Source organism: Eptatretus burgeri, chromosome 3 (assembly GCF_056783735.1).
Source record: "Eptatretus burgeri isolate ZD-2024b chromosome 3, Ebu_testis_v1, whole genome shotgun sequence".
NCBI classification, from domain to species: Eukaryota; Metazoa; Chordata; class Myxini; order Myxiniformes; family Myxinidae; genus Eptatretus; species Eptatretus burgeri.
Window position 1 is genome coordinate 62,985,730 of NC_140963.1, and position 22,014 is coordinate 63,007,743.

Genomic DNA, 22,014 nt, shown 5'->3' on the forward strand with positions numbered 1-22,014 from the left:
TTGAATTCCCTGCGCGTTCCCCAGACCTCACTCCAATGGACTTCTTTTTATGGGGACATCTCAAAGATAAGGTTTACGGCTCAAAACCAGCAACAGTCGATGAGCTGAAAGAGGAAATTGAAAGACAATGTCTTGCAGTTCCAAATGAAATGATTCGTAACGCTGTTGAATCCATTGGTCTGCATTATCAGCTGTGTTTGGAACGTGATGGTCGTCAGTTTGAACATTTGTAAACATGCATTCATCCATTTATACATTTAACCATTAATCTTGTTTCTCAGTCAACAAACAACGCATTTATTATCATTTAAAGAGTGAGTACATTTTTTTGGGGACACCCTGTATACTTACTGTATGTATATATATATATATATATATATATATATATATATATATATATATATATATATATATATATATATATATATATATATATATATATATATATATATATATATATACACACACATATACATTTCCACTTGATTAAAATGATTATTTATTGAGGCCTTTTATTTTTGAAAAATACATTGTGGGTTACCCCACCCCACTTGAACCTCCCTGTTCTATGTTGTTTTTTCAAACTCTCTTCCACTAGGTGGTAAAGCATCGTGGACACCTTTTTAGAGGCATGCAGTTCAACATCCCTACGTCATGTGAACATTGTAAAGCCTTCATGTGGATGATGGACAGAGGTTACGTTTGCAAGTGTAAGTCACGCAGTAGATTGCAGTAATTGAATGGTTTTGTTTTGGCAATTTGGAATCTGCTTCGCTGTTTTTACAATGACTAAATCTTTATGTTGCTGAAGTGTATGAACTCGCGTCTTCATTACAACCCTTCGTGTGGAGCATCCTGTTTTGATTTAACTTGTTAAACCTTCGTCACACTCTTCTGTGCATTGTTCATGAAATTTTACGAGATTTTGATTGGCATCTCATCAGATTCCGGAAGTAATCACGTTATTTGTCATGGAACAAGTCATCGAGCCCAGGTTTTCAGGGGTACTACGAGGGTGGGGGTATCCCCTGACTCACAGGGAATCGAGGCCGTTGTACACAAATAAGTCCGTGTCGCAGTGGGCCACTAATCGACCGAGAACGCCAACAATTTAACCACGTTACCCAGTGTTCTCTGTCGAACTAACGTTTAACTGGGTACAAGCAGTCTCATTTTTTTAGGAATCACGTCCTCAGCGGTTGTGTTGCTTTTATCTTTATTGGATCTTGATTAAGGTGGCTGAGCTTTCTGCTTGCACAATGCTGGACTGATGTAAGAGCCAATCGATTGGGGAATTATAATCTCCTGGCTAATCTACATATGGGCATTGCTGGACCACTCGAAGAGAGGACAACCATGAGGAGATTGGAAATATAATTAAACAAGAATATTTTATTTACAAGCAATGTGGGGTACAGGGAAGGAGGGAAGGGAACTCAAGGGGTTTAATGGAGTCAAAGAGCAACTGGGGCAGTAAAAAGGGGAAATGCAATAAAAAGCAATCAATGTGTGTATTTACAAAAGGAAAAGAAAATGCACAAGTCGCAGATTTAACTTAACCTATTCCTTACCTACTGGATAGCATGACAGGGTACCCATCAGACACTCACTCACGGGGAAACATTGGGAGGGGCAGGGTGGCCTCAGCCTACCGGTACGTGAACCCGTCACCCTTCCCAGCTTGGTACCGCTCTCCCTGCCACTCTCCGGAATGGCCCCGACACTGCATTCCACAACCAAGGGTCCACAAGCTCCGTCGGAATGAGCCAGCCAACAGCCATGAGCACCGCAGATCTCTGCCAGTGAACAAAAGTGACCAGGACCAGGGAAAACAAGAGAGTGATGATGAGCGTCAGAGAGGGAGAGTAAGGGTGATGACTAGGGCAGAGAGAGAGAGAGAGAGAGAGACGACGACGACGACGACGACGACGACGACGACGACGACGACGATGACGACGACGACGACCAGGGCAAAGAGAGAGAGAGGGAGACGACGACGACCAGGGCAAAGAGAGAGAGAGGGAGACGACGACGACCAGGGCAAAGAGAGAGAGAGGGAGACGACGACGACCAGGGCAAAGAGAGAGAGAGAGTAAGGGTGATGACCAGGGCAAAGAGAGGGAGGGAGAGTGTGACGACCAGGGCAGAGAGAGGGAGGGAGAGGGTGACGACCAAGGCAGAGAGAGGGAGGGAGAGGGTGACGACCAGGGCAGAGAGAGGGAGGGAGAGGGTGATGACCAGGGCAGAGAGAGGGAGGGAGAGGGCGACGACCAGGGCAGAGAGAGGGAGGGAGAGGGTGATGACCAGGGCAGAGAGTGAGGATGAAAGATAGAACGAGAACGAACCAGAACCTCGGCACACTTTTATAGTCCCAATGGCAGGTGGGGCCAAAGAGCCGCATGTCAGATCTTCCGAGGCGGCCTGGGGCCAGCAACCCCAAGGGGAAGTGTTTCAGCTCTGCATTTGAAGTATCACTCATGTAGTGTTCCACCTTCCAGCATCATCACCAAAACAAAATCAACTTAAAATACAGATCTTTCAGGCTGGTCCCATGCCAACCATTGTGGGTTGCAGCCCAACTCCCTGCAGCCCCGCCCATTCCGCTGTCCACCCGGATATGCACTCAGTTTGCCCTTCTGGTTGTCGTCAGGAGCGGAGCTCCGCACTTAACATGGGGAAATCACTTTTACCCCCATTGACCTGGGACGAACCCTACATGTCCAAAAATGTCCATGGCACAAAGCCAGGGAATGGGGCAATTTTTGCAGGGGGGCTGTGTAATATCCTGGTCTGTATACAGGTCATGTTCAGGTGGAGGGGAATGAACAGAAATTTGGGAATCTAACTACAGTGCAGGGGTAGATAGCAAGAAATTACAGTACATGGTAGACGTCCATACAGGCGAACAGACAAAGAAGGACTTGGTGAGGCTTTCAACCATAAATGGGGAATTTGGGAATTTCGCATTCCCTTCTAAAGCCATGGCTTCGACGAAGGTTCCAGAATGCGGGTGTTATTCGCACATGCCGAGAAGCCATGGGAGTAAAACACCACATGCCCTACATGATGACGACAGTCAGGGCACGTCATGACACACTGATGGTGTTATCCCAACAGGTTGAGAAGGGGCACAAGCTACCCAACCCAACACATTTAAATACATAATAACCCTTATAGGGAAGACGCTATTCTTAATCTACATTGCAGAAATAATTATTCTAAGAGTCTACATGCTGTGTGCGTTTCATTTTCAGCATATGGTTTATAAAGTCGTAATAATGTACATACAGTGCTGTACGAGCAAAAATACCCGTCCCCAGTGACAGGAAAAGTTTGAGTTACTCTTTCAGTTTAAATTATTTCATCAACTTTAAAAAAGCTTAATTGTGTTGCACTCAAAAGTTTTCCAAAAATTGCTATATTGGTCACTTTGGCCTCAATTTGCAGCCTCAAAATGGCCTCTGCAGCATAGGCCATGTTACTTTTCACACAAAGTTGTGTGTGCTCACAGTATGGATATTGTAGCTTTAAAGACGTGGCCAAGGCCTTTCAAGATCATTGGAATCTACTACGCTGAAGCTGAGTTGATGGGCTTATCACTTCATCATCATAGACAGGTCTGTGGTCTCTGTCTTCAACCGCCTCCTTTTCTGGTCTTGCACCCTCTGCTCTTTCCGTGCTTTGTCCCGCCCAACTCCCTCGGTTCCTGCAGGGCGTATGCGGTCCACCATCAACCCCCTTCTATTGGGACTTATTCTATCCACTCATTATTTCTTCTTTTTCCTGCCTATGGAACCAACTTCCACATTCTCTTCAATGTCATTCTTCCCTCCAGGTCTTCAAGATAGCTGTTCACCACCATCTCAGATCATCCCCAATCCAAAAACCATGATCTTTTCTTCCCCATTAACCCACCCCACACACCCTGCCCCTGATTCCTCCCCACACCCAATTGTTTGTCCAAATCTCCTTCAATTTTGTTCTTCAACTTCACTGTTGGTATCCCCCGCTACCCCCCCCCTCTCCACTGTTCCTTTTGTTCTGTTGCGTCCTGATCCATTCAGTGCTCTAGTTTTTCCACAAGACTCGACTGTCTACAAAAAAATAAAATAATCTGCGGATGAAAGATATCTTCATAGAAAGCAACCCCAAGGGGGAAGTGTTTCAGCTCTGCATTTGAAGCATCACTCATGTAGTGTTCCACCTTCCAGCATCATCGCCAAAACCAAACCAACTTAAAATACAGATCTTTCAGGCAACTTGGATACCTTTTGACGTGACATAAAATTGTGTACCAGGAAACAAAGTGAACCATGATACCTGACTTGCATAACCCGACACATCATTAGTGACGTCATCAATTCGATAACATTGGAAGTGGAGAGAGATGTAGATGTAGATGTAGATGTAGATGTAGATGTAGAGGTAGATGTAGATGAGGAGCAGGAAGATGGAAAAAAAAATTAGGTCGGACAGATTTGGGTACATGATTATCAGGCTGACTCAGCCACATGCATATTATTGTCGTGAGGAGATAAATTTTCAATCAACAGAATGAAGGAAAGATGAAACCCATAACATATGAGTGAGAAATGTAAGACAGTAAAGCTGTTGGAGCAGTTTGCAGCTTTGATGCAACGATGAGTGAAAACGAGACGTCTTTAACTAACGGGGCCTCGGGAAACCAGATCATCTCGGGCTTAACGGAATATCCCAAAAGATCCCGAAATTTTTTGCATTCTTTATTGTGTTTAATCATCCAAAGATGATGACTCCCTCCCATATGTTAAAGTCTAATGATTTATTTTGGAATCTGATGAGATTCTCATCAGATTCTTATCAGATCTCATGAGAGGTATGTCGTCGTTTTGTCAGGGGATTTTGACTGTAAATTTTGGAATTATTAAATATCTATTTGTTTCAATCAGGACAGCACCTTTGGGAGAAGGTAATCAATACATCGGCGTATCATATGTTTATGTTTTAATATATAATTGTCATTGATACTTAAGTGTTCCAATTGTTCACGTTTGTCATGGAATGAAGTTTTTTTTTTTTTTTGTAGTTTCATGCAAGAGAAACATTGAGTTTAATTTCAGTGTCTGCTCGGCCTCCTGACCTGATGTAACAAATGATAACACCAGGTGAACACTGATTTATTTATTTATTTATTTATTTATTTTACCCTGCCCTCTTGTTTCTCGTCCGCAGTGTGTAAATACACCTGTCATAAAAAGTGCTGCTCATTGGTCATCGTCCACTGTCATGGAAGCTTCATATCCAGCAGGAAGGTACGAGCTGGAGGTGTGCCCTGAATCATTAGATCCTCAATCTGAAACAGTGTATTGCTTTGTCGGCCTCACACTGTTTTTTTTTTTTCTGGCAGGAGATTTGTCGGAATGATATTTGGGTCGAAATTTTGTTAGCATCAACAAGAAGGTTAAAATAATGCAAATTTTGTACAGCATTCGGCATTGTAGATGGCAGTGGAGATAATTTGGTCATCAAAGCTTTGTTCATATTGCAGCTTGTTTGTTATATGGAATGTGTGTACCAAAATTTCTGACATACTGGTTTTATAGTTAATTGGCACCTTAATAGATAACCATAATTGAGAAGGTAGCAATATTGAGAATCCTCACCATATTATTCACGGACCGGAGTTTGTGTGTTTGTTTTTGTTTGTTTGTCACGTTCCTCCTCCTACAGTTCGAGGCCAATTGTATCCAGACTTGCTACACAGGATCAACACGACCCCAATTAATGTATAGGGGTGTTTTTATCTTTGCCAGTTGACTTGGGGGGAACAAGGAGGGCACGCAAATTCTCGATGTAAATGTGTATCATGTCGCGCTGCCTCCAGGTGGGGGAGGGTATTACAAGTCTCGTATATGAAGTCTCGTATATTAATTACTCGTATATGAAGGCACTACAACATCTGATAAGTTTCACGACTGAGCTTGCAATTCCTTGGTCTAACTTGTTCGTTCGTGTTTGGTTGGCCATTCTTTGTTCCTTGGTGTGTGTGTGTGTGTGTTCACTTGGTCTTTATTATAGCGATATAGTCTCTCATTGTGGTATCTTAGTTTCTTTCCTCACATTCTCATTCGTATTTGGTTATTTTCCTTGCATTGTGTGAACTTGCTTTTATCTTCCAGGGTGAGGTGGAGGCAACGTCACGCCAGTTTGGCGTGCCTTTGGCAATGCTGGCGGGTGAGGACGGTACCGTGCCCCACATGGTACAAAAGCTTGTTCGATATGTTGAGCTGTGTGGCCTCTACACCGAGGGCCTCTACCGCAAGTGTGGCTCAGCCAACAAGGCCCGTGAACTCCGCGAGGAACTGGATGCAGGTATGTGGCGCTGAGATAAGACAGTGTATTGTTATTGGGAAACATTATAACACAAATAACCAATTAACTCCAAATGATACACTTTAAGGGCTGACGGGATGGGCGAGAGGTATGCTCGCTCACCTCGAAGCCATCAAGCCTGGGTTTGAATCCTGACCCAGTTATAAACTGCCATCCCGGTGTTTCATTCGCAGGGTGATTCATCAATGTGTGTGCCATCCATTAGATGGATGTTAAACTGATGTCCATTCTGCTGGCATTAGTTGGTGGATGTTTAAGATGTATGTCCTTCGCAAAGAGTATGCAAGCTATTGCCGTCACCATGAACAAATTCCAAATTCCTGTTCTGACTACTACTGGGAGAAGGAGGGTGAACATCCCAGCATGACCTCTGGCCAAGAAACTGCTTCTTTGACCAGAGGTTATGCTGGGCCAGAGGCAAAACCAACACTCTATGATGCAGAGTATGGTACATCGAATCAGAATATCCTTCAATTGAAATTTACAAACATCTCTTGCTTTATAGCTGTTCCCTTTCCGATAAGCAGAGTATTTCCATTGTAGACCAGTAAACAACGCTAATGAAACAGGACATTAGGAAGTGTGATCTAAGCTGTCATCCTTCATCGTCGGGTCAGGCCAGATTAGATATGTGACTTGCGACAGGTACCATGTAAACCTGTACTAACCTGTTTCATGGTCAAGTTGATGACGACTAAACCTTCTCCCCCCCCCCGCCCCCACCAGGTTCCTGGTGGGGATGGTGTTTGGAGATGGACACCCAGCAGGATTAAAAACAAAACATGTCAAAGGGTGGATGAGTTCTTTGTGAGCCAATCCATCCATTGGGACCATACTTTGTGCAGAGCATTGGTGCTGCCTCAGCAGTCTCCTTGGCTATTGGACACAATCCTGGATGTGGCATCACTCCGACACAGGATAGCAGCAAGCTGGCACTCATTTTGTCGACCTTGGAAGGATGACAGGCAGAGTCAACCCCACCTAGTAACAATTCAACAACCGAGTAGGATTTTAACTCAGGATCCGAGGATGCACAGCCCACCACCCTAACCATTAAGCCAACACCAGGCATGTTTGTGAGCCAATGGCCATCCATATCTGGTGCCCAGCTGTTTCTGCAGATGTCCTCCTGCAGTTGGGTTACTTTTCCGTGGAGGTTGATTGGCAGGATTTGCACTTCGGCCGCCGTAAAGTACTTCATTCTGCAAAACTCTAAAACACAAAGAAAACTGAAAACCCACTCTGTGGGAGTACCTAATGTGTTGCTGCCCTTCACAGGGCAGCTCACTGGATGACGGGATTAGGGCAAAGCCTCCGTGACCCCCATTCCTTGATTTTGGGAGGAAAAGCACGGCGTAAACTTCCTGGGTCAGATTGCGGTCCTGGGTGGCAGGGTGGTGCTGAGGTGGCATCCACCAGACGGCCGTCTCCTCGGGTTAAGCTGTGGTTGACACTTTGTGTGGGTGCCGGGAATGTCCTATCCCGAAGAGAAGATGATCACCTGTCTCTGTTATCATCTGAGCTCCAGAGTTTGAATACCGGTATTGCAGCAATCTCTGAGGGTCGGAGACCGGATACTGGAGAGATTATGGTGGGTGGTTACACCTACTCCTGGTCTGGGTGCTCTGATGGTAACCATGCCCAAGGAGTTTCTTCCTATGGTATTCAAGGCCATCTCCACTCATGGTCCCGCAGACTTCCTCTCCTGTCACAGTCAACGTGTGGCCCTAAATGGAGTTCTCTCATCCTCTCTTCCTGTGCAGGCTGGAGTAACTCAAAGCAGCGTTCTGGGCCCTGTTCTTTTTCTTGTTTTCATCAATGATCTCTCTGACTCTCTGGAAAATCCTCGACATCTCTTTGCTGATGACTCCACCATCTGCCGTACCATCTGTTGTCCCTCAGACCGGCAAGCAGCAGCTTCTTCGCACTCTGCAGATCTGGATAAAACTGGTCTAACACGTGGAACATGTCTTTGAATCCTGACAAATCTCACACTCTCACTATGTCTCTCCGAAAGAACCATTTGGAAATCCCCCCCCCATCTACTTTCTCAACAATCCTCTGGAAGAAATCCTTTCATTCAAGCTTCTTGGTCTCACTATCTGCCATGATCTTTCCTGGGAAAGCCACATTTCCAACCTGGCCTCAAAGCCAGTCGCCGACTGGGAATCCTCCGTCGTGCAAAGTCCTTCCTCGGCTCACCCGAACTCCTGACCACTTACAAAGCTTTTGTCCGCAGCCTGATGGAGCACTGCTCTCCCCTCTGAGCTGGTGCTCCTCCCTCTCAACTTTCTCGGCTTCACCCTGTGGAAACCAAGGCATTTCAGATCATTTGCATCTCCCGTGATGAGGCTGAGTTTTTGGACCTCTCACTCTCTCACTGCAGGCAGGTCGGTGGTCTTTCTGTCTTCTACCATCTCCTCTTCGGTCTCGCCCCCCCCCCACCCTGCTCTTTTGCGATATGTCCCCACCATATTTCCGCAAAGCGCTCAAGGTCGGCCAACAACCCCCTTCTGGTTAAACTACCAAAATCACGAATCACTGCTCACCTTTACTCTTTCATTCCTCTTTTTTTTCCCACCTTTGGAATAAACTCTCTCACTCTGTTCAATCCCATTCTTCCCTCCAGGCCTTCAAAACAGCTGTTCACCACCACCTCTTGTCTTCCCCCATCCAAAACCTCGATCTTTTCTTCCCCTGTTAATCCACCCCAAACCCACCTCCTTCAAATTCCCTGCTTTCCTTCCTAAAAGTCCCTGTAATGTCCATTTTGTATACCCCGTGTTCCCTGCCCCATCCCTCTCCCTTCCACAGATCTCCTAATGTCTCTGCTCCCTACTGTTTTGTCCTTCCCACTCCCCGCCCCTCTTGTCTCATCCCCCCCCTTGCTGTGCATTGTGTGTTAGCTCTGATACGAGCCTCAACAAGGTATACAAGAAAAAAAAAAGTCAATTTGGTGAGATTTCTGAGATCCTCAATTTTCATCCAAGTTGTTGACCTTTGGCCTATGTTGACGTTTTGGCCAAGTTTAACCTCAAAAATAATTGGTGTCTGAATTTGATGACCAAATATGCAACTCCTTTTCAAATTTCAAGTCAATCAGATGAAAGCTGCCAATTTTAGAAATTTGGCCTATGTTGGCCTTTTGGTCTAAGTTGACCTCAAAAACAATTGGTAGTTGAATTAATTAACCTGATTATGCAAATCCTCTTCAAATTTCAAGTCAATGGGATGAAAATTGATGATTTTAGAAATTCCACCTTAGTCGTTGACCTTTAGTCTATGTTGACCTCAAAAACAATAAGTGGTTGAATTCAATGATGAAATATGCAGCTCCTCTTCACATTTCAAGTCAATCAGATGAAAATTGAGGATTTTAAAATGCGTAAAATTTGTTGACCTTTGGAATACGTTGACCTTTTGACCGCGTATGACAAACTCTACCATGTGGTGAAGTTTCGTGAAGATCGGTATAAAATTGAGACCTGTCAGCGATAAACATTAAACAAACATACAGAGACGGAATAACCCACGCAACCAACTAATATACTGTAACCTGTGTTAATACTTTGTAATTAATGCCACTTGTTGCATACCGAGTCGTCTATATGGCACAGCCTTCATGGGCTGAATGGCCTTTCCCTTTTCCTTAATTACTTTGTTCTATCTTGCGATGTCTGCCTTTTAATCACAAATCTTTTCTGTCCATGTGCTACCAGATGTGAATGGGGTGATCCTGGATGCGTACCAAGTGCATGTGGTTGCCAGCGTGTTGAAGCAGTGGCTTCGAGACCTTCCTGATCCACTAATGACATATGAACATTATTATGACTTCCTCCGTGCTGTTGGTACCGTTTCTCCTTGTTAAGACAAAATCACCACACTTCACTTTGGGCATGTTTGAAGAAGGGAGGAACAAAATTGTGTGAAATGCTTTTCTCAAAAAATAAATAAATAAATAAACTTCGCATACACAATGAAGAGAGTTCATTAATTTCTGAGTGAAGGAAGATTAGAAGGGACAAAGCTTGAGATGGCAAAGAATACATGAAGGTTGAATCGTTCTCTCATTTTAAGGACCAAACATTGCATAATATAAGAACTTTAACATTGTGCTCGAGGATCTTTAGTTCTCGCTATTTTTTTTTCTTGTGTTGATGTGTTGTGTACAGAGTTGCCAGAGCGCAAGGAACAGTTACGCTGCATCTACTCGATAATCGAGAAGATTCCACAAGCACACATTAACTTGCTGGAGAGACTTGTCTTCCACTTTGTTCGGTCAGCTCACCCTCCGTCTCTTCCCCTACATTTTCTCTATTTGCGATCGTTAAGCCTGCTGGAGGTAAATTAATGGAGTGTCATCATTCGGTCATTTAGCCACTCGTTATATTGATACTGTTCTCCAGGTGACAGGAAATTTGATCAAAAGGTGATACACTTGTTTGAACAATTGTATTATTTCAGAGCAGGTTGAGAGAGGCTGCCCAAGCTTGTACCATTATGTTTCAAACAAAACTACCCTCTTGCATGAACTAATATAACGAATCAGAAATGTGTTTCAACCGTCTGGTCTCGGCTCAACACTTGGTGGAGTCAAAATTGATCAAAACTGGCAGACAACAAGCTTGCTCATGTCCTACAGGAACATATTGAGCCAGTCCTCCCTTCCGCGTTCGTGTGGATGCAAAACATTCCATAGCATCTTGCATAAAAGTAAGCGAGCACTACAAATATTTGGCAAAACATGAAACGAAACAATATTAAGATTAATGGTACGTGAACAACATGTGCGATCTCATTGCCGGTACTTGTCATACCCTGTGTACCTGAAGAAAGTTTGACAGATCATTCCTTTTAATCAGCATTTTTATTGTCTTGTAGAATGCTTTACAAAGCTCACTGCACTTGCATGCAATAAAGTTGTCTTCACAAAGATGCTACCGATTAATCCTTTGCCGTTACAGGGTAGCTCAACATGAAGAATCAAACCGTATGTCTCCAAATGCTCTCGCCATTGTGTTGGCGCCTTGTGTCCTGCGTTGCCCCGATTCTGCAGATCCTCTCAGAGGGGTCAAGGAGATCACAAAGGCTACAGCGTGAGTTTTGCACATTGATGGAGAGGCCCAAAGGATGGGCAAATTAGAAGTTATTTTTCTTACTCTTAGATAATGAGTCAGACATATATCTTCATGCGTTTGTTTTGTCAGTTGTGTGGAGATCATTTTGACCGAACAGCTGGAGAAAGTCGTCTCCAGCCTGGCCACACTGGATGAACTCAATAAGGCAGAAGAAGACACGATTCAACGGCTCTCATTCCTGCGCCGAAGTTTGGTATGTTCTAACCCTGTTATGTCATGCATGATATTTTCAAAAGGCAAATAATTAGAGTCGGCAGGTAGTCCACAAACAATGTTGATGATTGACCAATTTATTTTGTCATACATACTTCTGGTAGTGTTGTCTGCCATGGATTTCTACTTGTGCTTTCGCATTCGATCATTGCTGTGAGTCTACTTGTGCTAGTTTCAAGTTGTTTTCCTTCATAAGATTTTCCGTGAAATTTTCAAAACGGTGTTTTCATCTCCATCTGCTTTATGCATTTCACATTCTGCAGAGAAAGTGTAAATAATATCCGTTCACGGCGAGCATGACGTTTGTGACATTTCCATGAGATTGCACTTTGCTGCAGCACTGGAAGAGACTGCTAAGACGCGGGGAGGGGAGCCCAGATGGAATGGCAGACAAACTGACCATAAGCAAACGGTAACGTTGGTGTTCACATTTCTACCATGATCACTGAACCTGCTAATTGGGACTGCCGAACCGAAGTGTTCAGGCCTTACAACTTCAAGCGGCGAGTCCCCAATGTCAGCATTGAGATCACGAGAGATTCAACACAACGTTCTTCAAAGACATCAGTTGGAAGCACTTTAATTCTCTCTTGATTGAAAAGGACTGAATTTAGACAAAAAGTAAATTTACTTTTAAAAAAGGCCAAATATGAAACACAATAAACAGAGTACATCTAAACTTGCTAAATTCAAAATTTTCACAAGTATGACAATAATAATAATAATAATAATAATACTAACAACAATAATAGATCTGTCCTTGTTTTGCTGAGGTAGTATGGTATGCCAAACAAAAAATAAAATCTTCCATCGATCATTCAAATTTCGTGATTTTCCCTGGCAAGGAAGTCCCTTCTCAGTTCGGATTCTTTTCAAGTTAATCAGTAATCACTCTCACATGTTTATAGTTTGTACCATCACAAGCCATCCTTTGGTGTATGTGTTACGTTAGTGATTGAAATCCAGTGCTAGCAATGAATATAGGGTGCACGTATGATATTGCAACTTCCATTGTAGATACAGTGTGTGTGCTATAAGCAGTCGTGAATGAACGTGTTGCACGCAAACTCGACCAGAGCTCATAAAAACAATACCTTGTGTAGCGCAACCTGTGGGGCCGATCCAGCTATTTAAGAGGCCTTGATTTTAACTGCAATAAGACACCGGATATATCTTGGGAGCAGATGATGCTCCCTGACAATCCCATCACTGCCATTGAGCTACATGCAATGTGTGAGTATAGATCATAATTCTTGTTTGTGTACTTCACAGCACAATCACAAGCCTAATAAAAGGATGTGTGTGTCCGTCTGTCTGTCCTCCATACCTCCAAAAACTTTGTATGCATAGTAAGAAAACTCCAAGGAAGTGCAAGAGTGAAAATTGGGTGTTTGGGTTAATTAAAACACCTCTTTTGAAGATAAGTAACGGCATTATTTAACTATATCCTTCATCAGGAGACCTTCGGCCGCCTCGCTGTCTGAGGTCTTAAGGTGTTTCCTGGATAACCTCGCCAGGGTCTGAAGCCACCATGTTTTTTTAGCCTACTCAACCATGTTTTGACTTGGAACAGGCCGCAGCGATTTCTTAACGATAAAGTTTATTTTTCACTTTCCTCACTTATATTGAATGCCTGTTCATCATAGCTACGAATCGTTGTGTACATCGCTTTTGTAAGTGCTATGTTTTCGAATTCTCAGCTTGGAGCGATTTCATGCATTGCGAGACGAATTTCCACAATCTACTCTCACGGATTAATTAAAGTATATATTATCGAAATATTATTTCGCTTTTTAGGATCGGATATCGTCCGGACTAAATAAATGTTGACATCTGTTGTGAAATCTGATAATTTAAAGAAATAACGAGTCTTATAACAAAGCCAATATACCTACTTTCTTTGAGCAAGCAAGGCGATGTTCCCCCTCCTTGTCTATACATACATAAAAAAATGTGTAATTTCCAAAGCATTAAACTTATCTTTTAGTGCTGTTTGGACAATTAGATTGAGTAAACAAACAATTTATGAACGTAACAAAATTAACCAGCTTCATTGAGCTGAATGATTTAGTGCATTCACTGCTCGACCTCATGCCCTGTTCCCCAGAGGGACTGCCTATCCACAGCATCTGCCACATCTGTCTCTATATTTTTGGAGGTTTCGCGAGGTGCTTCACAGGGAATCAAAGCTGGTTAAAAAAACAAAAACGGACATTTCACAAAAAAGTTATAACGTTTGCGCGGAGCCCGAACCGATGTGCCATGCAACACGTGCACAGACGTGCAGGCAAAATGGCGGAGTTTTTGCAATGTTTATTTCACGGGCAATTGAACGTTGCGATATTTCCAGGGTTGTTCTGCATTAAGCAGCAACTCTTTTGTGGATAAAGTCATTTTTTGAAAAAACTCATCTCTATTATAATACCAAGCTTGCACACTAAAAACTCGGCTCGCCGTCGTGCGATCCTTATGAAATTGCTGTGGCACTTAGCGGACATGCCGACAATGTTCGGGAAGTCTTGGCGTTCCATAGTACCACTTGCATTTTGCACAATGCGTATTTTTGTCATTCCCCGTGTACGGTCTGTCGTCTGCTACCAGCTATGTTGTACTGATATCCCGTGCATGTGCAAAGGTATCGCTAGTTTTATTTAATTAACTGCTGCATGCGTGGTGAAGACGGGTTTAGAGTTAAAGGGATCCTTTCTGGTATGCAGTGACAACATTTCCAACCGTTCAGCAACCATTTAATTGGAGTGCTTGCATGAGTGCTTAAGCCACTTGCCAAGCACCCATTCTCGACAGCGGTACCGCACTACGTCATTCTGAGCGAACCGTTCACTCTTTGGGGAGGCTTTTTCCACACCACGTCACCCTGAGCGAGTGGCTCGTGCTCGGACACCCCGAGCGAGTGGCTCGTGCTCGGTCACCCTGAGCGAGTGGCTCGGGCTCCGTCACCCTGAGCGAGTGGCTCGTGCTCGGTCACCCTGAGCGAGTGGCTCGTGCTCGGTCACCCTGAGTGAGTGGCTCGTGCTCGGTCACCCTGAGCGAGTGGCTCGTGCTCGGTCACCCTGAGCGAGTGGCTCGTGCTCGGTCACCCTGAGCGAGTGGCTCGTGCAATAACACCCGATTTCAAGCCGTTTGCAGAATAACGTATTTTCTAAATTACCGAGCAAATTTTTTTTCCACTCGTCACATGCAGCTGCTTATCTATACTCATAAAAGGGTGTGTGTGTGTGTGTGTGTGTGTGTGTGTGTGTGTGTGTGTGTGTGTGTGTGTGTGTGTGTGTGTGTGTGTGTGTGTGTGTGTGTGTGTGTGTGTGTGTGCACGCGTACACATATGTGGGAGTTGATGTTGTTGCTTGCTGTCTCCATATGTATATCGTTGGGGTTCATCAGGAGGTGAAACAGAGACCTTCCGTGTGTGTGTGTGTGTGTGTGTGTGTGTGTGTGTGTGTGTGTGTGTGTGTGTGTGTGTGTGTGTGTGTGTGTGTGTGTGTGTGTGGCGTTGATTGGTATCTACATATACTGGTTTCAGAATGTGAAATGGAGTCCGCCCAGGGTGGGCTCAAAGTATCCACCTTCAATAAGGATTCACGATTCACCAACCAAGCTGTGAAGTTTTCTGTTCTCAAAGTTTTGTGCTGAGGGCTCTCTTCAGGATCGTCGCTGAGCCCCGGACAGTTTCTAACTGTAGTTTGTTTGTAATAATATTCCCAGGGATGGTTTTTAGCTCACCGGTAAAGTAGTTATGGGGAGCTTATGGGATGGTGTGTCGTCCGTCCACAAATACTTGCAACTTCTTATCAGAAACTACACATACGATTTCAGTGAAATTTGACCACAACCTTCATCGCCCGTGATGGCATAAAAAAACGAGGTCTGAAGCTTCATGACAACCTTCATTACCCATGATGTACCAAAGTTTGTTCATGCCATGAGAAAAATCTGGCTTTAAGGGGGGTTGCTCCCAAAATATGTATTTGCTTTCTTCTCCAAAACTACACATACAATTCCGATGAAACTTGACCACCATCTTCATCACCTGCGATGTACTAAAGTTTGTTCATGACAATAAAAAAGTTGGGATTTAGGAGGGTCGATGGGGAGAGGGGGGGGGTTGCCCTCCAAAATATGGATTTGCTTTCTTCTCAGAAACAACCCACGCAATTCCGATGAAACGACCACCATCTTCACCACCCGTGATGTACCAAAGTTTGTTCACGACATTAAAAATAATTGGGGTCAAAGGGGTTCTATGGGAGGGTGGGGGAGTTGCACCTCCCAAATATGTATTTGTTTTCTTTTCTGAAACCACACACAATCTCGATGAAACTTGACCACAACCTTTATCACTCGTGATGTACCAAGGTTTGTTCATGGCATGAAAAAAATCCAAAGGTATTTACTTTCTTCTCCATTATATATTTAATGGGTCATCCATGCCTACTAGAGGTTTCCTGGTTATCTTATCCAGCCTCTACCGGGTGAGCACCCAGGGGTATTGCCCCTATGTTTAATATCTCTGTGAGGTTCTTTGTCATCATTCCTGTAGGTCCAGTTATCACTGGTACAAGTTTGGCATTCTTCAGCTTCCAGGATCTTCTCACTTCATTCTTGAGGTCTTGGTGTTTGGTCATTTTCTTGATTTCTGCATCATTTGTCCAAAATCACTGCTATTATCACCTCAAACAGAAATGCCTTCTTCTATATATTTTGTACCTAAGTATGATATCTGGACATAACGCTTTGTTTTCGATGTTCACGCTCGATGGGATCATTCGGTCATACGTGAGCAGAAGGTACTTCCATGTTTACAGTGATTACTTTTGGTTCATGTTTCCACAAATTTTCTGCAACTGGGATATCAATTTTTTTTTCAGTTGTGCCAACGGAACACATTATAAACTCTGTTGTGTTGTGTATACAACTGTTCTGACATGAGTTTGTTTTTTGTGTACGTGATCGGTCATTAAGCATAACATATCATTCTCTTTACTAAACCCACCTCCACCCCTCACCTTTCTGTTTTTTTTTTTTTTTTTTTTTTTTTTTTTTTTCTCTCTCTCTCTCTCTCTCTCTCTCTCTCTCTCTCTCTCTCTCTCTCTCTCTCTCTCTCTCTCTCTCTCTCTCTCTCTCTCACACACACACACACACACACACACACACACACACACACACACACACACACACACACACACACACACACACACACACACACACGCCTCCTCCCATCCCTCCCTCCCATGGTATTGCAACATTTGGTGAGGCATAGCTCTTCCCACCTCCCCCCTCGTCGCTCTTCCCACCTCCCTCCTTCCTAGCTTCTCCTCGCTCCTCTCTCCTCTCTTCCTCTCTCCCTCCCCTTCTCTAAACCCCCCTCCTTAATACCCCCCGTCAGCGAAGTGACAGGTTGTATTTGCTCGTGATTAATAATTCTCAGTATCATGATTAATTAAAATGATCTCTCCACACATGGGCACTATCACTTTTTGGGACCTTTTGGTGTGCAACTTCAGTCTGTATCGTGTACTTCTGTTTGAATCGCGAGCATCTTGATGTATGTGTAATTCCTATGATGTTTTTTATTTCGATTTGAGACCTCTTTTTTTTCTTCAATTTGTAACTTGCCATTTATGTTGATATTTTTTCTTCGACAAATCAATAAAGGGAAAGATATGGTGGTGTTTTGTTTCGTTTTGTTTTTTTCCTTTTTTTTCTTTTTTTGTTGTCAAAGAAACCGCCCCAGCTTCCCTGCTTATACCCATTGTTAATTTTTAATAATTATTTTAGAGCTGTGTGTATTGCATAGAAACATTCCTCTGTTCAACAAAACTCTCTGCTTTCACTCCAGGACCTTTCTTTTGGTAACAGCACAGAAACCGATGACAACAGTGCAGAAACACTTGCTATGATGGTGGCTAAGGAGGACATGCTGGTTGAGCAGCATGACTTGGAGGAGGAACTTCGTATCATCCAGGATGACAAGTATGTGTGCACACATTTCACTCTGTCCTCACCACATTTGGCTTGTCAGGTGACTGCCTACAACTTGAGTGGTCGTTGGTTATCTACGTATTAAAGTGGCAGGATTTCTCCATCCATCCGTCCTTCTGTCACAATGTTTTTGTTGAGCCGTCATTACGGCGTTATGTCCAATGCTAGGCTCGACCTTTTTGATGTGCATGTCATCCCGTCCTCCAGCACACGACCCGTCCCATCGCTTCGCTGATAGCAATTGAACACCATAATCCATATATCTGATGTTCGTAGTGGGCTAAATACCAGATGTGAGGCATCAGGATGGTGGATTTAGTAAGACGGCATTAATCTAATACTCGGCCAGGCCTTTATGGCAGTGCATTATTCATGACTCAATGATAATTGCATTTTTCAACTTGGTAAAAAGAAACAACATAACATCTGATTCCTGGGAAGATAAAACTAATTCATAATATTGTTTTTTTGGTAAATAAGTGTGCATATTACCAAAATTAACGTTGGGTTGTGAGGAGGAAACAAAATGTTTCTGGAATAAAAAAAATTGTAAATATTCATTGTCGATAATCTGTATTGCTATGCTGTAACATATTGTTACGTTTGAGGGGGGGGGTATGCATTCAAAGGGTAATTAGGATGTTTAATTAGGTATGCCATGCTGTTCAAGTTTACCAGGATCTCGATGTAATAAGTAGCAATTCAGTGGTGATAAGTTGTCTCGGAAATGTTCATTTCTTCAAGCGGGAAATGATAATTGTCACGTAATTAGATAGGGACACGGGATAGGGTAAGTGTGTCTGCGTAAACCCCTTTTGGTATTCTCTGGAGACTGGCCGTGACGTCACAGGACAGTGCAGTGGATGGCTCTGCCCCGTGATCACGATTGGCAGAAGGCGACGGCGGTGGGCCAATAAACCGCTCGATTGGAAGTGACGAGGACAGGAAGGTTCTGTTCGGGGTCGAAAAGGAAGAGGAAGAAGATCGGGACAAAACGATCGTGTTTTTTTGGTGTGGAGGCTGTTGCGCGGGAAGCATACTTGTTGTTGTGCTGATTCGATCGTGTTCTTCATCGTGTCTTGGAGCCTTGCTGAGCCTCGTGCCTCACCTTGGTTGGCTCTGGGGTTCTGCTGGCTCGCACTACGGGGTCGAACGGCGGGCGGACCTGCCTCCTTCTCCTGCTCGCAATTTGGCGCCAGAACTGGTTCCCTGGCGGCTGTGAGCGGACTTGGGCCAGGACCAGGAGGTCGACAGCACCACGGTTTCTCCTGCCCCCCCCCCCCCCGACGAGAGCAAGGCCAGCTCGTCCGACGCTGATCCAGGGACAGTTGCGTCCACACCACGGTCCAGCCTGACCACCAGAAGTAGCTACATTTTGTGTGTGTGCGTGTGCGTGTGTGTGTGTACTTGGCGCCTTAGAGGGTTTGAGATCTGTATATTCATTGGAATTGTCTGTGTTTTCCCCACGCCTTATCCCACACCATCCCGTCAAATCGCCCCGGATCCCTCTTCTTGCCGAGTCTTGTTATTTCTGGTTAATAATAAAAACAAATAAACATCATCAACTCAGTGAAAAGCGACTCGTGCCACCTTCCTCGTCCCGTTTGCGGTAGAGCGATTAGAACCGCCATGTTTGGGTTATAAATAAATAAACCGCCTCCATCGTTTCGGCTTATTCTACGTTGGCGGGACTGTTCAAGTCCCGTGGACGTCACAATATTATGTAAGTTATGTTGTTCAACTACCACCAGCGAAGCAATGGGTTTGTTGCTACTTGTGTATTGACTCGCATACACGAGGATGATCAATTCACACAACACTTTTACTGTTTCCAGGAAATATCTCTTCCAAGAAGTATATTTAAATGTGGAAACATGTGGAAGTGCTTAGGAGTGTGTTCTGGTGAGCATGTTTCAGAGTTGATTGACCAGTTCATGTTAGGCATCATGAATGGAGGCATTGTGAATGGCTGCCATTAGGTATCACAGGGACGTGTAAACTGGAGTATTGCTCTGCTGAAACAGCACATTATGTTCAACTTTTCTCTTTTCATTGCATCGGACAATTTTTCATAAAGGTCTGCCTTCTGATGGTACACCAAAATCTCATAGAATCAAAGAGGATAATTCCATCTGCCTGCATCTCAATAAACCAAATTTTCTATTGTCCCAGAAAAAGCTTGTAATTACCCCACACATGCGAAGCGAAAAGCGGGGCGAAGCAATTGGTTTATGTCTGCCCATCTCTCCATCCGTCTGTCCACCAGAATACCGGTGAAGAGGGTGGGGGGGGGGGGGTTGGCGAATGGGGCGGCCACCCGAGCTGCACTTTTGGGGGGCGGCGAATTTTTGTTGCATCTATAATCTCTCACTATTGACACTTCTGAGGACAATTTTCCTGTGGCATGTGAAAGCACAAGCGCATGGAGGGGTTGAACTGTTCAAATGGCCCTGCCCTCTGTTTGCTGACCAATGGCTGCGGCCAACAATGTCTCAAAGAGAGGGGGTGACCAAAAAAAGAGTGCACGGCATGCTGGGAAACTAAACTCAAAGACGAGGCAGCGAGGCGTTCGTGTCTCATTCTGATGTTCGTAACTTATTCCTGTGTTTGTAGCTCATTCAAATTCGCCATTCTCATCTCATTCCTGTGTTCCAGTGTCATCATGGGCATAGCTCGAGAGAACTAGAGTATTTGACACTCGAGGTGGACCCTTCCTTTGGCACCCCCCCCCCGCCCCAAGATGAATAATTAACAAATTAAATACACAGAAAACATTTCATGCATGCAAGTAAAATTCCAAGCAGCTTACAGTTCTGAATTTGTAGTAAGCAAATTGGAAATAAGAAAATATATTTTAATTGGTGCAAACCGCTTAAACATACGTCATGTCCTTCCTTCCATCCATCCCACAAAAGATAAAGAAGAACCTTTCTAAACCACCATGTTTCATTCGAGCAATAGTTTGTTGTTGTTTAGTTGTTTTTTGTCATTGTTTATTTGCATCAGGACAGTAAGGTCACCCCGCCTGTTGGGAAAATCACCGTCGGTTACCCACGGGGCCACTTTTTAAGTGGTGTCGCAGCTTTACTGCACAACTTCCTTCCGACACGGTGCGATTCCATTTTATTTTTCCATGCGCGTTTGACAAAATATCAAGTAATAAAAGAGTCAGGTGCAAAAAAGGAAGTGGGCGGGGATGATCAACTGGTGTTTTATGTTTATATTTGGCCTATATCTTACACACGCCCTTCTCGTTCGGGAACTTGGACTCAAGGTGATTTTGGTGTGACAAATACATTAACTTTATTACTGAGTTACTGTCTTCGGTAAATAATAATGAAATAACGTCACTTGCACCGCTCTCTCCGCACCCCCCTGATGATGGCAATGCGTCTCATTCCTGTGTTCCTGAACGCTTAGTAGGCCAACAACGATTCTAAAAGGTGGAAAACAAAGGTATAACTGTTTATTTGCAAATGCGCTGTACTTGATTTGGTTTGCAATAATGTTGTTTAATTCAGCACGTGAGTTACGAGGGGGCGGCAATTTGACATCTCGCCCCAAGTGGCATTTTTCCTCAATACGCCATTGCGTCTGTCCACAATCGTCAGTTTATGATCGAGGAACAACTTAATTTAAATTGAGTGTTATATTTACCTCTGCCACTGAAGGTGGAAGGAGGCTATGTTTCCACCCCTGTCTGTCTGTCTGTTTGTTTGTCTGTTTAGTTGTGTGCAGGATATCTCAACAAGTTTGAATTGCAAACATACTCCATGGGAGTTCATTCGTACAACTCTCAGGTGAGCGATAGCACGGACGAGAGATAGTTTTGAAATTTGGTAAGATTTTCATCACATCAGAAAAAGAAACCAGAACACCTTACAAGAGTGAGGCTAATTTCATATCATCATTTGCAAATTAATTTTGCCCAACGCATTTAATTTTTTTTTAAGAACAATTGTAAGAAAATGGGCCGAAAGGGCTGTTTCTCGGCCCAAAGGACCAGAATCGCACTTTGGGCTAAGTTAATCCCTGGGGAATGGTCTCGACAATATACCTGTCAAGTTAGGTTCGGTTCAAACAACCAAGAAATAGCAATTTAAAAAAAAATGGGCCGAGAGGGCCATTTGGCAGCCCAAAGGGCTTTTGGCAGCCCAAAGGGCAGCCCAAATCTCACTTTGGGCTCGGTTCAAGCCTGCAGAGTGACCTCAAGAATACACCTGTCAAATTTGGTCCGGTTTCTTTCACGAATAACCGAGAAATAGCAATTTTAAGAAAATGGACCGAAAGGGCC

At 43.9% G+C, this 22,014-nt stretch overlaps 1 protein-coding gene across 2 annotated transcripts in view; it reads left to right on the forward strand.

Annotated features, from left to right (window-relative positions):
• Positions 1-22,014, forward strand: part of LOC147030051 (unconventional myosin-IXb-like) — a 189,862-nt gene that overhangs the window by 155,512 nt on the left and 12,336 nt on the right. For both annotated transcript variants that reach the window (XM_085873751.1, XM_085873752.1), the window contains exons 38-45: positions 599-710; positions 5,212-5,291; positions 6,159-6,351; positions 10,092-10,220; positions 10,545-10,650; positions 11,337-11,468; positions 11,580-11,703; positions 17,578-17,711. In XM_085873751.1, the coding sequence (XP_085729877.1) occupies positions 599-710; positions 5,212-5,291; positions 6,159-6,351; positions 10,092-10,220; positions 10,545-10,650; positions 11,337-11,468; positions 11,580-11,703; positions 17,578-17,711 (1,010 nt within the window). The remainder of the gene's footprint in view (positions 1-598; positions 711-5,211; positions 5,292-6,158; positions 6,352-10,091; positions 10,221-10,544; positions 10,651-11,336; positions 11,469-11,579; positions 11,704-17,577; positions 17,712-22,014) is intronic.